The following is a 13898-nucleotide window of genomic DNA, read 5'->3' on the forward strand; positions in this document are numbered from 1 at the left end:
CCGTGTGTCACATTAAATGTTTCCGGGTAGTGTTTTTCCTTCATGTACTATCCTTTAAATTAGAATATAATTATTGAAACGCTACTATAACCGACAGGCTGCCTGTACCTGTGTCTTCTCTGCAGCAAATATCAAATGTATATTTTGTATTAAGCTCTGAATGTGGGTCTTTTCGGAGAGGGACTGTTTTCACTGTTGCTCCGTCGGCAGCGGAAACGTGCAGGCTGAGGCTAAACATAATTCAAGCTAATGTTTAAAAAAGTGAACTAAAAACATTATTACAGAAAGTGAACTGAAGTAAAGTGCTGTGTCGATTCTTTAGTCTCGTTTCACTCATCGTGATCACTGTCAAACTCTCTGGAGCCTTTAACACAATGCTGTGAAATGTCCCTTTAAACGGCGTACAGGAAAGGTGACGTGATTTTCATAACTGCGCAGCGGCGGACCGGAAGGAAGTGGGTGTTAGCTGACTGACGTTAGCGAGACATATTTACGAAGTCGGCTGCGGCTTCTATGGTAAATATACTTGTGTTTTTATCCAACAACTAGAGACAAAACACCACCGACGACACACACAGACAGCTACTGTAACAGCCGGCGACGCAATATATGTATTTTATGCCAAATGTGAAATAATACAGCTAACTTTAGTCAATGCTAACTAGTTAGCTCGCTAATTAGCCGTGCTAGGGACAATTGAATTATGATTGACTGGGTGTTGATGGATTGGTGAACTTTACACAGAGAAATAAAAGGTGTAAACTGTAGCAGATCTGTCGTCACGCTCATTTTTAGCGCTTTGAAGTCGAACGCAGCCTTATAATAAGTGTGAAGCTGTGTTTTTGAATAGTCTCTCTTATTTTAAAGCTTTATCACGAAAAGCTGAGCAGGAATAACATCTTCAGGAGAAATAGCATACATAACAGCAGTGAAGTTGAAACCCTTCAAAGAACATACAACAGTTTTTACCGGGTTGAATTGTGTCAACAGTAGCATCCGCTTTCATAGAGTTGGGAAAGTCGCTAATGAAATGCACGCGTCACTTCGTGTTTTCATTATTTTGTCTTTCACAGTATTTTGTATTTATTTTTGATCTTACTTATTGTAACTGTTGAGCAACACTGGTCAACATGTTTCATTATCAGAGCATGGACACACACCATTACAGAGATACTTTGTTCTTTAGCTTGTTTGATAAGTAACAACAAATGGGTTCTTGGCTGAGATACAAGACAGTGCTGCAAAGCCTCTAAATGCTGAGCCAACAATGGGTCCGATTTTTTTTTGTTTACTTGAAAATAAAAGTTGCCCATATCTAAATAAGTTTTGTAACCAGCTAACCAAGTGAGCTATTCACCCTGAGTGAGGTTCATCCTCTTGATATTGTCTGTTACAGGAAGAGATGTCAGGAGAGAGTGTGGTGAGCTCGGCCATGCCTGCAGCTACAACCCGGACTACATCCTTCAAGGGCTCCAGCCCCAGCTCGAAGTATGTGAAGTTAAATGTGGGCGGGGCCCTGTACTACACTACAATGCAGACACTGACCAAACAGGACACTATGCTCAAAGCCATGTTCAGTGGCAGGATGGAGGTCCTCACTGACAGTGAAGGTGAGCTGTTGCTGAAAAAGATATCATCATAAGCAAGGTTCATGTCATCCCCTCTCTCGCTGTGACCTATTACTAAGTAATTCTCCGCTGTTATGTGTTTTATAGGTTGGATCTTGATCGATCGCTGTGGGAAACATTTTGGAACGATCCTCAACTATCTTAGAGACGGAGCCGTGCCGCTCCCAGACAGCCGGCGGGAAACGGAGGAACTGCTGGCTGAGGCCAAGTATTACCTTGTCCAGGGCTTAGCTGACGAATGCACGGCCGCCTTGCAGGTATCAACATTTCAGAGGGCTTTCAGTTAGGCAGAGAAATATATTAATATATTGTTTAATAAATTGTTTGGTCTTTTAAAACTGAGTTTCAAAGTCAGTTTATTTTGAATATAAAAAAATGTAATGAACCAATAAGATCATATTATGATGGGCATAAAATAAGTGTAAATGGGTTTTTTTTAAGTCTGCCTATGTAAGATTTCGTAGTGACAGTTGAAAACTTAAACAATGATGAGAGTTGCATATCCTTCATTACTTTGTGCCACCAGGTGGCTTCCTTTCTCTTATGACTGCAGTTTGGCAGGTGGAAACTTGTTTAATGGTGATTTTTTTTTTGTTCCCCAGAACAAAGAATCTTATGAACCTCTTTGTAAAGTGCCTCTGATGACATCATCTAAGGAAGAGCAGAAGCTTATTGCGACATCAAATAAGGTATAATATGTTTTTTTACATTTTGTACTAGTTTCTAGTTTTTCAATTTCAAGGAAAGCCTAATTTCTATTTAAAAACTCAAAATTCCTTGTCTTTGCAGCCTACTGTCAAACTTCTGTACAACAGAAGCAACAACAAATATTCATATACCAGGTGAGTTTTCTTGAACTGATATCAGGAACTAATATGTCTAATTTCTGAAGGCACATCGTGAAATCCTGCAGGTTTTGTTAATGACTGTCCTCTATCTCCAACCCCTTCCAGCAACTCCGATGACAACATGCTGAAAAATATTGAGCTTTTTGACAAGCTGTCCTTACGTTTCAACGGGCGAGTCCTTTTCATCAAAGATGTGATTGGAGATGAGATCTGTTGTTGGTCCTTTTATGGCCAGGGCCGTAAGATTGCTGAAGTTTGCTGCACGTCCATTGTTTATGCCACAGAAAAGAAGCAGACAAAGGTGAGTGTTTATCCATCGATTTGTTAATATGTCCACTCTTTTAGGTCGTTTCTCTCTTATCTCTCATGTATCACCCTCTCTCTTAGGTTGAGTTCCCTGAGGCGCGTATCTATGAGGAGACCCTGAACATCCTTCTGTATGAGTCCCACGACGGGAGGGGTCCAGACAATGCCCTGCTGGAGGCCACAGGAGGTGCTGCAGGACGATCTAATCATCTGGATGAGGACGAGGAGCGAGACCGAATTGAACGAGTTCGTAGGATTCATGTCAAACGACCTGATGACCGCACACACCACCACCAGTGACCCGCCTCCTCTGACCCGTCAGCCTGTGTCTCGGACCCTGGACAGTCTTTGCACCACGCTTGTGCCTTACAACACCCAGCGCCTCTCGCTCGCTCTCTCATGATCACTCTCACACTCTTATTTTATCAGGTTTCTCTAGGAGACTACTATGAGATGAGTCATACAACAGAGTGCAGTGGTGAAGTGATTTTGTGTTTGTGTGTGTGTCCACTTGTCCTATTTGTTGAGTGGTCGACAGGCTGTCTTGATCGTTATGATCACTCCTATCATTGTTTTTTGCTCATGTGCAATGAAAACAAAAAATATATTGTCAGTATACATTTGTTAATTGAGGTGTGAACTAGATTACATCTAGAAGAACAATAATTATATGGAGTAAACAGCAAAAAATTAGTGTATATAATTTTTTCTTTCCTTGTGGTCCTGACGGGTCCACTGCAACAGCAGTGGATGAAGATGTTGAACACAATAAGGCCACATGGTGGCACTGTTTTACTCTTAGAAGATGTTTTCAAGGCTATTTTACAGCCTGCAGATATTAGCAATTAAACCTTTTTAAAATATAATTTTTTTGATATATGTAAGATATCACAGGTGGATGCAACATTTTACTGTAGTGCTTCTGCCACATTTACTTTAACAATATGCATTTCCCCTTCACTAAATGATTATTATTCTCAGTGGAGGAAACCCGAGCTGTGACCTGAGGTGTTAAATGTACTGGGTTGATTGAATGATGGATGCTGAGGTTGAAGTGAATGTTACCAGAGACCTACCTGGCAGGAAGGGAATCCTGTCTACAAGCTTTTAACAGGGAGAGAAACTAGACCTGTCCTTCGTTGCTGCATTCATCGCAGAATGTCCTGTTTGCACACAATAGGTTTTAGTGGAAATATGTCTAACAATCACCATACTTGTAGTTCTCTTGCACAGAAGTGACCATATATGTATGTTTTATATTTATATCTACTTTATCACAAATAAATTTTTACAACCATTCTGTTTTACATTCTCAAATTATGACACGTATGGCTAAAGTTTCAACACAAGAATGAGACGATCTTTTCAAGCTGTTTATGAGTAAAGCCGAGTGTCTTGTGAGAGTTTTTGCATTGTGTTGATTTACACTCCAGTGTCGACCCTTGTTTTCAACTTTAGTGTAAAAAACAACATAGATAAAAAGATGGTGAAACCCTCATTTCATTGCAATTAAATATTCTTTAGTGCAAAATTACTTTTAGTTGTTCACTATTGTGATTGGATAAAAAACAAAGATGTATTGTCAAACAAATGAGTTTATCCAGGGTTTTGTAAAGTGCAGCTCTTTTTGCTCAGGCGCAGACATGTCTTCCCTTCAGGGGTCTCCTGATGAAATATGCAGAGGCTTCTTGTGTGTCTCCTCCTCCTCGCACGTTACCGTACCCGATTCCGAGTGGTAACCTGCGGAGAAACACAGTTTGTTTCAAAGTGAGTCTCCTCATCTGCAGATTCAATTCAGATCAGAACGCATCAGTCCATAAATTCTTCATCATCACCGGACTCAACTCACCACCATGAGGTGTCCGTTCTTGGCCTTGTACGCCATGGGCTCCGGTCCAGTGCTGAAGTCCACTGCACTCTCTCTCCCTGGCTGGGTTTCAATCTTGATACTACAAATCAGGGCAAACAAGTGGATAGAGTCACATATCAAATTCAATTGAGATTCCTGTCTGACTTAGATACACACTCACCTTCCCTGAACCACTTTGATCACGTCTTGTTTGTTAGCAATGACAGCGAGTTTGGTCAAACACTCAAACAAGTGGTCACACTGCATCACCAGGTCTCCCTGAAACAACCACAGAATAAAAGAATAAATAGAAAATGTCATTTTCAAAAAACTGAAAATCCGTGAGGGAAAATGTCTCTATGTATCTGAACTCTACAATTGAGGTATTTTTTTCTTCTCTGTTAATTAGTTAATAGGTTTGATTTGATCCACAGAGATCAGATCACTCAGATTTACAATATAAATACTTTTTTACTGTGAATAAGAATTATTTCTAAAAAATCCTGAATATCTGCTGTATATATCACATACCTTCTGTTTGGGGTCCTCACATGTTATGTGGAAAACAATGGTGCCATCAGTCAAATTACTGACTGAAATACCTGCAGTGAGTGAAGAACAAGTTTAATCACAGCTCGTAGCCTCCCTGATGGTGAAGTGTAACGTGTGGAGCCTCGTGTTGACGTGACCTTTGAGGAAGCTGTAGACGACTCTCTGAGTGATCTTGGCCTCATCCACCACGTAGGCCGCCGTCTGGGTGAGGATGAGCTGTCGAGGCTTCGGTTTGAAACCGTTCCTGTGATACTTAACTACCGGGATCATGTACTGCACAAACACAGGATACAACTCAGTGAGGCGTGTTGGACGTGATGCTGCTTTTCTCACTGGGTTTAAGACGAGAGTTTACCTTGATGCGCTCATTACGAATCAACTGCAGGACCTTCGGGTTTATGTCTTGTTCACCTGGAGATGTTAAATGATGCAAAAACAATAGTTGAAAACACATCACTTATAAAGTAATAAAGGGCCTCGCTCCTAACTGCATCAGCGACTAATTAACCCTCTATGTGCCAGGCGTTAGCTTAGATCTATAGATCTGTTGGTTATTCCCGGGCCTTTGACCCAAAACTGTGCAGCAGTTTACTGATTGAGATCAGACAAGCAACATCATTTGTGTCTTTAAAATCTGCTCTCGAAGCATTTTAAGCTTTTATGAATGGTTGACATAATATTTTATTTCCCTCGGTTTTACCATCTGTTTATCTTTCCCTTGGTTTGATTGCTGTTCTTTTGACCTCCATTTTTCATTTGTATCTGTGTACTATGGAAAATGCTGTATAAATAAAGGATATCATTATATTAATATTATTTATAGAATCAAATGGAATTGTGACTACAGAATATCTGATACTTACTTATTCTGGTGTCTAAGAAAGGTAAAGCAACAGTCTGTGGATAGCCGTCCTTTTTCCCCTTGAAGAGGGAGCTGGTGACAAGCTTCATTTGAATCTGAGGGGATGAAAAAAAAGAGTAAATTCTCTCTCGAAACAGAACATTTGATGATCCAGTTTCATACAGCACGTTCATCATGGTAGATACCTGTGCTTTCTTCTGGGGTGTGATTCCCCTCACATACTTCCGGACCATGAGGCGGTAGTGAAGCATACGCAGGGTCTCTGATGCCTGGCAAGAACAGAAACGTGCAAAAAAATAAAATGTCGGCGTGTCTTTTGTCTGTTACGCCATGAAAGTGACGAACCAGTTCACCTCTTTGACCACAGCTGGTGGCGTCAACCAGGTGGTTTTATCCAGAACGGTCTTTGGCAGATTGAGTTTGAGTCGGTTCAAGTAACTCTGTCTCACAAAGACCAGGTACTCGGAGTTGTCCGTGTTCTTAGCCTCTCCTCTGGTCATGTAGCCTTTAATGAATCTGACACAGGTTGTTAAATATTAGTTTATCAAATAACAGAGGAGGGGGGGGGGGGGGGGGCTGCGGGATGATGATCTTTCTTCTTTCTTACTTCTTGATGACTTTCACAGCCCAGGCTCTCTTCTCTCTCTCCTTCCGAGCCTGCACTCCTCTCCAACAAGTTTCAATCTTAGTGGCTGAGGATGTGAGGAACATAACAGAGGGTGTGTGACTGTAGAATGGTACGCCCCCCCCCCCCCCCGTCGAGATCATGTGCTGTGAGACTCACCAGCTTCTTTTTGTTTCCTGAATTCTCCTTTCGCCCTGTACCCTCTATATTTGGCCTGGAGTCTTGTCGCTGCGGATTCAGAGCGTTAGGCTGGATCATTGTGCAGATATAGTGATGATGAGATCGTTTTAGAGCTGATCTGCACTCACCTAGTTCATGTTTGCACTTCTCATAAGCATCCTCTGTGGCATAAAGTGTCCTCGGGTGGCGGATGAATATTTTTGTTCTAAAACAAATGAGGGTTAAAAAAAAGGCTCTCGGTTACTCCTGGACTAAAGTGCATTTGCCCGGTTGTAATTAGGAAGTGTCCTCACCGCCCCATTTTGTATTCGTTTGGCAGGTAGCCCAGATGTTGAATCAGCACTTCCACTCCATCAGCGGGCACTCCTCTCCAGTGAGGCCAGGTGGCCGGGCACAGAGGTTTGTATCTGTGAGAAGCAGCAACGGCCCACACAGGATGTTTTAAATGAGGCAGGAAAGGAAGAACTCAATTCAACAGGATCTTTAAATTCAAAAAACAAAGTCCTGTGCGCCGTCATACCTCTTCAAGAACACCTCATATTTGCGTCTGTAAGCGAAACCCGCTCGTCGGACCCTGAGGTGCTCCATCAGGCCCAGGTACTTCACCTGGTGTCTGATCAGGGCTTCGTCAAACTGACCTGTGAGTTTGTGAGCGAGACGAGGATCAAATTCACTCCTTCATGGAAACAAAACAGCTACATGTGCTTCTCCATCAGTTCAAGTACCTGGCTGTTTGGACTCATTGGATTTAAGACAGCGAATGTACCAGGCCTCCTTAGCCATGAGGATCTCTGTCAGCTTCAGCAGGCTGCTCTTAAACTGGGTCGCCACCTACAGACACAACACCAGGGAGGTAATCCCCAACAGTTCATCTGTCAGATCCATATGGCTCTATGATGACACAGGCCCTCTGCCACTGACTTGTAAATGAAAGAATATCTCGTCTTTGTCTCAGAGGTCCCTCTACATAATCCAGACCACTTACTAATTTGTTTCTTCTCATTTATAATCTCTACAGTGTACTGGAGCTCGACCAATATAGATTTTGGGGGCCTATGCCAAAACTGATATTAGTTAGTAAAAACTTCTGATACTGATGTATTAGCTGATATATTTAAAAAAAAATGGCAATGATTTCTAGTATGTAATTTTCAATACTTTAATAAAAAATAATGAAAAAATGTAAATGTACATAAATATATATCCGTATTAATTATAAATAAAAAGATCTGAATACTTGAATTAAAAAAATAAACATAATTTTTTTAAATGTAAAACGTATCATACAAACTTTATATCAGCCACATATTGTACACATATTCTCTCTGAATACATTGTGTGTGTGTATCACATGTGTGCTGTGTTGGCTCCAGTCTTTTCTTCAAGGCAAAGGTCATTTGTAAGCCCGCAAATAAATCTGAGCTACAGCAAAGTATTGCGAATAATATATTACATTGGAAGATATGGAGAGAGAAATCGAATTATGACTCACTGTTTCTGGTCTCCGCCTGCTGTCTAGAGCCATGGTGGAGAAGCACTCTCGGACTATGGCATTTTTTGACTGACACATCAGCTATGAGAAGGTGTATAACACAAACACACACACACACACACACACAAAGCAGCATATTAGTTTCAAGTTCATTTGCCATCTCCCTCTTGCTTCATTTTCACTTCAGGAGCTACAGCTCAGCTTATTTTCTGTCTCACATGTTATCAAGTAGAAAACTGTTGACTCACATCTTTTATGTTTCTGTATAACAGGTCGTTGTTTTTGTCCAGGAAACCTAGACCATCGCAGTGGAAATAAAAACAAATACACCAGGAGTCATGGACTGTTTCTGAGCCGAAACTCAATAAAGATTTAGATGTTCGGGGCCTCAGATTGTGATTCCTTTTTACCCACAACACAGTAGGTGACCTCCCCGGCATAATGCAGGAGACGGAAATCTCCCCTCTCCAGAGTCTTACGTGTCACTTTGTCGGCCAGTTTGTGCCTGAAAAGAGGTGGAGAGAGACGGAGGGATGAAGAGGGAGAGGCGAATCCTAATCCTCCATCTCTATCGGCTCACTGTCGGCTCACTCACCAGTCGCACGGTGAGCAGAGCCACGATACTCACTCAGTATCATTTAGATGGATTTAATTAAACCACCGCTTCATTATCAGATGTCAATGTGATGTGATACATGGTATTCCAATGCAAGACTGTTTACGATTAAGTTTATCCAAAGACAATGTCAATACTCTCTTGTAAATTGAAGTCGACTCACGTGACAAAGTGTGGGTGATTTCCCATCTTATCCTCCAGTCTGTCCAGGAAGGTGAGATCTGTGGCTTCTCCGGGTCTCAGACACTCCTCATCCTGCAGGAGATTCGTTTCACACATCAGAATATTTTATGGTTACAGTTTATTTTGAAAAGCGCCTGGTGAGGCTTTCAGTTCTGTTCAGCGGGTACACACCAGTATGGATATGATTCCTCTGTGTTTCTCCTCAACCAGATCGCAGATGATCTTATTATTGAAGAATTGTACAGGCTCCCACTGGGGAAAGGTCCCAAAAAACAGAAAGTGAATTAAAATCGATATAATGCAAATGAATGTGAAAACACCGGGTCGTCAGGATTACCTCGATATCCTCCGCTTCGTATTCCTCCTGCTCAGACTTGAGAGTCAACTGGATAAACAGTTGCTGCAGCTTCTCGTTGCAATAGTTTATACAGAACTGCTCAAAACTGCAGAAACAAAACACGTCTCAGTTTGAGTATCCAGAAGTGGAAACATTATTTTCTTGAATAATTCTTAAAAATGTAACATTAAATTGTACTAAAATATATGAAAATGGCTGAATTACCTGTTAACATAGAACACCTCAAAGCCATAAATGTCCAGAAGCCCTATGACAGTCTTTCTTGTAGAGTCCTGGCAGAGAAACAGTTAGGTTACTAAGTCATCTTCGTCGGTTCAGTTTGTCATCTGTCGCCTTCTCTTCTTCCTCTCACCTTGTTCTCCATGGACTCGTTGATCCTGTTAACCAGCCAGGTGAAGGTCTGTCCGTACATGGCCTTAGCCAGGGCATCTCTGGCGTAGATGGCGTGATCGATTGTGAACGGGCTGAGGACCTTTCCACAGGTACAGAATTGTTTTAAATAGAACTTGAGGTTTAAGAATTTTAAAATATAACCACTGTCTTCTGATGAATGAAACCAAAGGACCACCTGATCTTTATAGGCCTCGATCTTCCTGTACGTCAGTCCGTCTTGCAGAGTGTGAGCATCGACCCCGAGTAGCTGCGAGGAACAAAAAAACATTAAATGAGTTTCTTCTTGGACTTTTTGTGACACGGCAACACATTGTGATGTTTTCTTACATTTGAGACCCAGCGCAGCGCTGCCTTGTTGGTCAGGAGGGCACGGCCTTTACTGTCAGGGTCAAACTCAATGTTCCCCAAATGGAGGACACTCGCAACTATTCCAAACAAGTGCTGCGCAGACAAAAAAAACACTTTTCAAACATGAAGCAAAAACTGCAGGGTCCCAGTGAGCAACGGCCTCCAACTCACATTAGTGTTGATCTCGTCGATGCTGATGACCTGCAGTGCATTTTTGACCGTTTTCCATTCGTTCTTGTCATTAATGGAGGACACAATGGCACACTCTCCCTGTCAAAGAGAGTAAACGACACAATGACAAAGTGTACGAGTGTCTCATCTAATTCATCACACCACGATCACAGTGATGCTAACACCTGGGTTAGATACTTGTAGTGCTGGCAGTCTCTCTCCAGGCCCAGCTGGTGGAGCAGGTCGTCCTCTCCTCCCTGCACCAGCTGGTAGAAGATGTGGAAGTTTCTCTCCCCGTGATTCTGGTGCACCACCCTGGACTTCTCCAACAGGTAGTTCAGGATGTGGCCTCCGACTGCTTCCCCCTAGAGGCATCATCATCCTAAAGACAGCAGCTCTACAACTTGCAAAAAAACACACAGCCTATGGTACAGTGGCCCGATTGAAAAGAGTTTTCGAGGATAAAGTATGATCTTTTTGAAAACTAGTTTTCCAGGACTATGAAAGGAAAGTTGTTACTCATATTGTATTTTGAGATTAATTTCTTTTGGATTAACAAATTGATCCTTCGACTCCTACAATTTAACCCTAAATTCATTTTAGGCTTCTTCTTTGAAGTTAAACCAATTTTCTTTTTTGATAAGCTTAGATTCTCATTTAAATTTTGTCCATTTCAACCATCCACACTTTCGCAAAATTACCCAAAGTATAATTTCTCCTTATTTTATATTATCTTAATATCAGAATATTCTTCAATTTTTATTTTCTTATTTATGTTATACTGATATTGTTCTCGGAGGCACTTGTGTGAATCTGCCAGCTGACGTTTACCTCACTGTCAAACTGAATGTCCATATACTTCCCAAACCGACTTGAGTTGTCGTTTTTCAGTGTTTTGGCGTTCCCAAAAGCCTGCAGAAAAACACAAACACACAACCATATCACACAGAATAAGAAATGTCAGCGTGTCCTGCTTCTTGGTTTGTCTTTGCAATGATGTCACAGGAAGTGCTCCGACCTCGAGGACAGGGTTGGACATGAGCATTTTGTCCCGTACTGTGTTGAGCAGAGCGGTGCTCGGGCAGCTGACAGCGTAATACTGCAGAATCTTCTTGGAGGCCTCAGTCTTTCCGGCTCCGCTCTCCCCAGAGATGAGGATGAAGTGATTGTTGAACTCTGTCAGCATGGTGTGGTAAGCGTTGTCTGCCAAGGCGTAGCTGCAGGGAGGCAAAACAAATCATATTCCTTATATCAACCTCGGTTCACTGCACATGCACCCTCATATTGACATTATAGATAATACTCACATGTGTGGTGGAAGCTCAAAAAAGTTCACACCCATGTAGAGATCCATCTGTTTGCTATTGTACATGTCCAGCTCTTTATAAGGATTAACAGACACTAACAAAGTGCCAATGTATGTCTAAAAGAAAGAGGTAAAAGTTATATATATATACTGTGAAAGTGCACATCAGGGTTTCACTACACACTCACATATATGAGATCCTTGTTGAAGCGTTTCTTCAGGTTGCTTAGGAAGGCCTCCTCTGTGGTTTCATCCAGGAGGACAAAATCCTGGATTCCCACCCGGCCCCTGGCAGTCAGGGCGCCCTCCATGTCCAGCTGACCCTGAGCAACAGGTCGAATCAACCATTAGTGACCTAGATCCACAGCCTCAGTGCAGCGGGAGTTTAAAATGATGGTATTTAGCACCATTATCTGCAGATTGATATATTTCTAAAACACATGTATGCAACCATTTCTTCATAGTTTTAAGTTTGAGATTATCAGAGTTAAAAGCTTTATAATTGTGGGGTTTATCACTGAGAGTAATTCAGAATTTAAGAGGAAGCAGCCTCTGCCAAAGTTGCTATAACAAGTGCAACAAATCTTTGCATGCATAACAATGGTGTCCACATTTTGATGTGAATTTTGGCAACTGCAGCTGGATGAATAAATGTTTGAATAAATGTCTCTGTGGGGGGGGGGGGACCGCACTGGAAAAAGCTCCAGGAAAAGCACAAACATGGTCCCTGTTAGTTCAATTGAAACGAGAGGTCCAGAGGTCCCGTGCGTCTTTGAAGCAAAGCTCTGTGATTGTGCAGACGAACAGACAGAAGCTAATGATCACTACACAGCACACAGAGACCTTGGCCGGCAGCCCACGGTTCACCAGAGCTGACGCCTACATAACACACTGTGCAAATGGACTCAGGGAGCCCGAAACAGCGGCACATTTGAAAAGCATAGTGGGAAAAATTCCACCAATCTGTTTTGCATTCTCAGCACCAACACTTAGACCAAAGGTTTTCACAGCTTTTGTTGGTTTTGTATTTTTCCTCTCTGTCTCTCTCTCTCTCTCTCCCTCCTTTGGAAGCAGAAGTCCTTTGATTCTCAACTCTCTCTGTAAAAACATTAAAAAAGATAATCCATTGGATCTAATTGACACAAAGCCCTCCGTTCCCCCTCCTCCCCCGCCTCTATCCTCCGCCTATGGCCCGCGTTTCTTCTGAGAAAGGCCGAGTGTTTTTGTCCTGTAAATACCACGGAGCAGAGACAAAAAAGACGTCTTTAAAATGCAGTCTACAATCCATTACACATATTCCCCCTGCATATCCATTCAGTAATTATTCATTAGAAAACATTTAACGTCACAGTGAATTTCACACTAGGCAGTCGAAACACAATGGAGGAGATTTGGCCTATTTTGGGGTGAGGAGTTGGGGAGGGGTTGGCTGTACAGAGGAAGGGTGAGGGCGAAGGAGGGGGGGGGTGCGGGAGGGGGGCAGCATTTGTCTGATCTGAGAACCTCTGAAACGGGGCCATCTTGAGACAACGGGGCAGACTAAATGGTGCAGTAACGGTCTGTGCCCCGCTGCTTGCTGTGACACTCATTTAGTTTGCCCCGAGGGCGAACAATAGAGGCTTGTTCTTAGCAATCCTGTGCTGTAATTTGGACTTCATTACTCCGCTCACACGGGGCCCCATGGAAGGAGAGAGGAGGCTAGTCAGATGAGAGTTTTTTTTTCCACCTGTCAGCCCCACATCCCCAGTGCTCACCCCTCTACCCAACAATACCCCTCACCCCGTGTCCCCAGCAATAACCCTTACCCGACCCCCTTCCCACCCACTTTAAGCCAATGAGACAGGTGAACAATATCATTGAAGGAACTCTTTTTTGCACGTCAGAATCAATCTGCCGATGTAATGGTAGTGGTGCTGGTGTGGGCTATCCGTGACACCCCCTTTGCTTCATGGGAACAAACTTCTCTCGGGGCAGCGCAGGCAGACAATATGCTGGGACAGCGTGACTTAGGGATCTGCCATACAGTATTACAAGTAATAACATGAACAGATAAGCCCCTGTCAAGAGGAGGGATAATGAATTCAGTGGGGATAATAACGCCTACGTTTCTAGGTTTTCATTCGGCGGCCTGACAAAGTCCAAAGGTTTCAATTCAGGTTTCCTCGGGGGCCCTGCAGGTAT

The 13898-nt window shown here is 42.6% G+C and overlaps 2 protein-coding genes across 2 annotated transcripts; one reads left to right on the forward strand and one right to left on the reverse strand.

Moving 5' to 3' along the window:
* Positions 1-438: 438 nt before the first annotated feature.
* Positions 439-4079, forward strand: kctd10 (potassium channel tetramerization domain containing 10). The gene is made up of 7 exons (XM_062382033.1): positions 439-516; positions 1397-1610; positions 1716-1885; positions 2231-2317; positions 2418-2470; positions 2582-2777; positions 2864-4079. The coding sequence occupies exons 1-7, from the start codon at positions 514-516 to the stop codon at positions 3080-3082; spliced, it is 942 nt and encodes a 313-aa protein (XP_062238017.1). The 5' UTR covers positions 439-513; the 3' UTR covers positions 3083-4079.
* A 2-nt stretch (positions 4080-4081) lies between these two features.
* On the reverse strand, positions 4082-12052 carry myo1ha (myosin IHa). Its single transcript, XM_062382032.1, has 31 exons — positions 11906-12052; positions 11719-11834; positions 11430-11628; positions 11243-11323; positions 10597-10776; positions 10412-10510; positions 10220-10333; positions 10068-10139; positions 9852-9971; positions 9704-9771; positions 9479-9584; positions 9313-9393; positions 9122-9213; positions 8753-8847; positions 8591-8637; positions 8343-8423; positions 7576-7681; positions 7371-7488; positions 7144-7257; positions 6979-7055; positions 6830-6898; positions 6653-6737; positions 6399-6561; positions 6231-6314; positions 6047-6140; positions 5539-5594; positions 5321-5456; positions 5163-5233; positions 4813-4910; positions 4632-4731; positions 4082-4522 (listed from the first exon to the last, which is right to left on the reverse strand). Exons 1-31 carry the CDS (start codon positions 12026-12028, stop codon positions 4496-4498), a joined length of 3072 nt encoding a protein of 1023 aa, XP_062238016.1. The 5' UTR covers positions 12029-12052; the 3' UTR covers positions 4082-4495.
* Positions 12053-13898: the final 1846 nt, after the last annotated feature.

The sequence above is a fragment of the Platichthys flesus genome, chromosome 3 (assembly GCF_949316205.1).
Source record: "Platichthys flesus chromosome 3, fPlaFle2.1, whole genome shotgun sequence".
NCBI lineage: Eukaryota > Metazoa > Chordata > Actinopteri > Pleuronectiformes > Pleuronectidae > Platichthys > Platichthys flesus.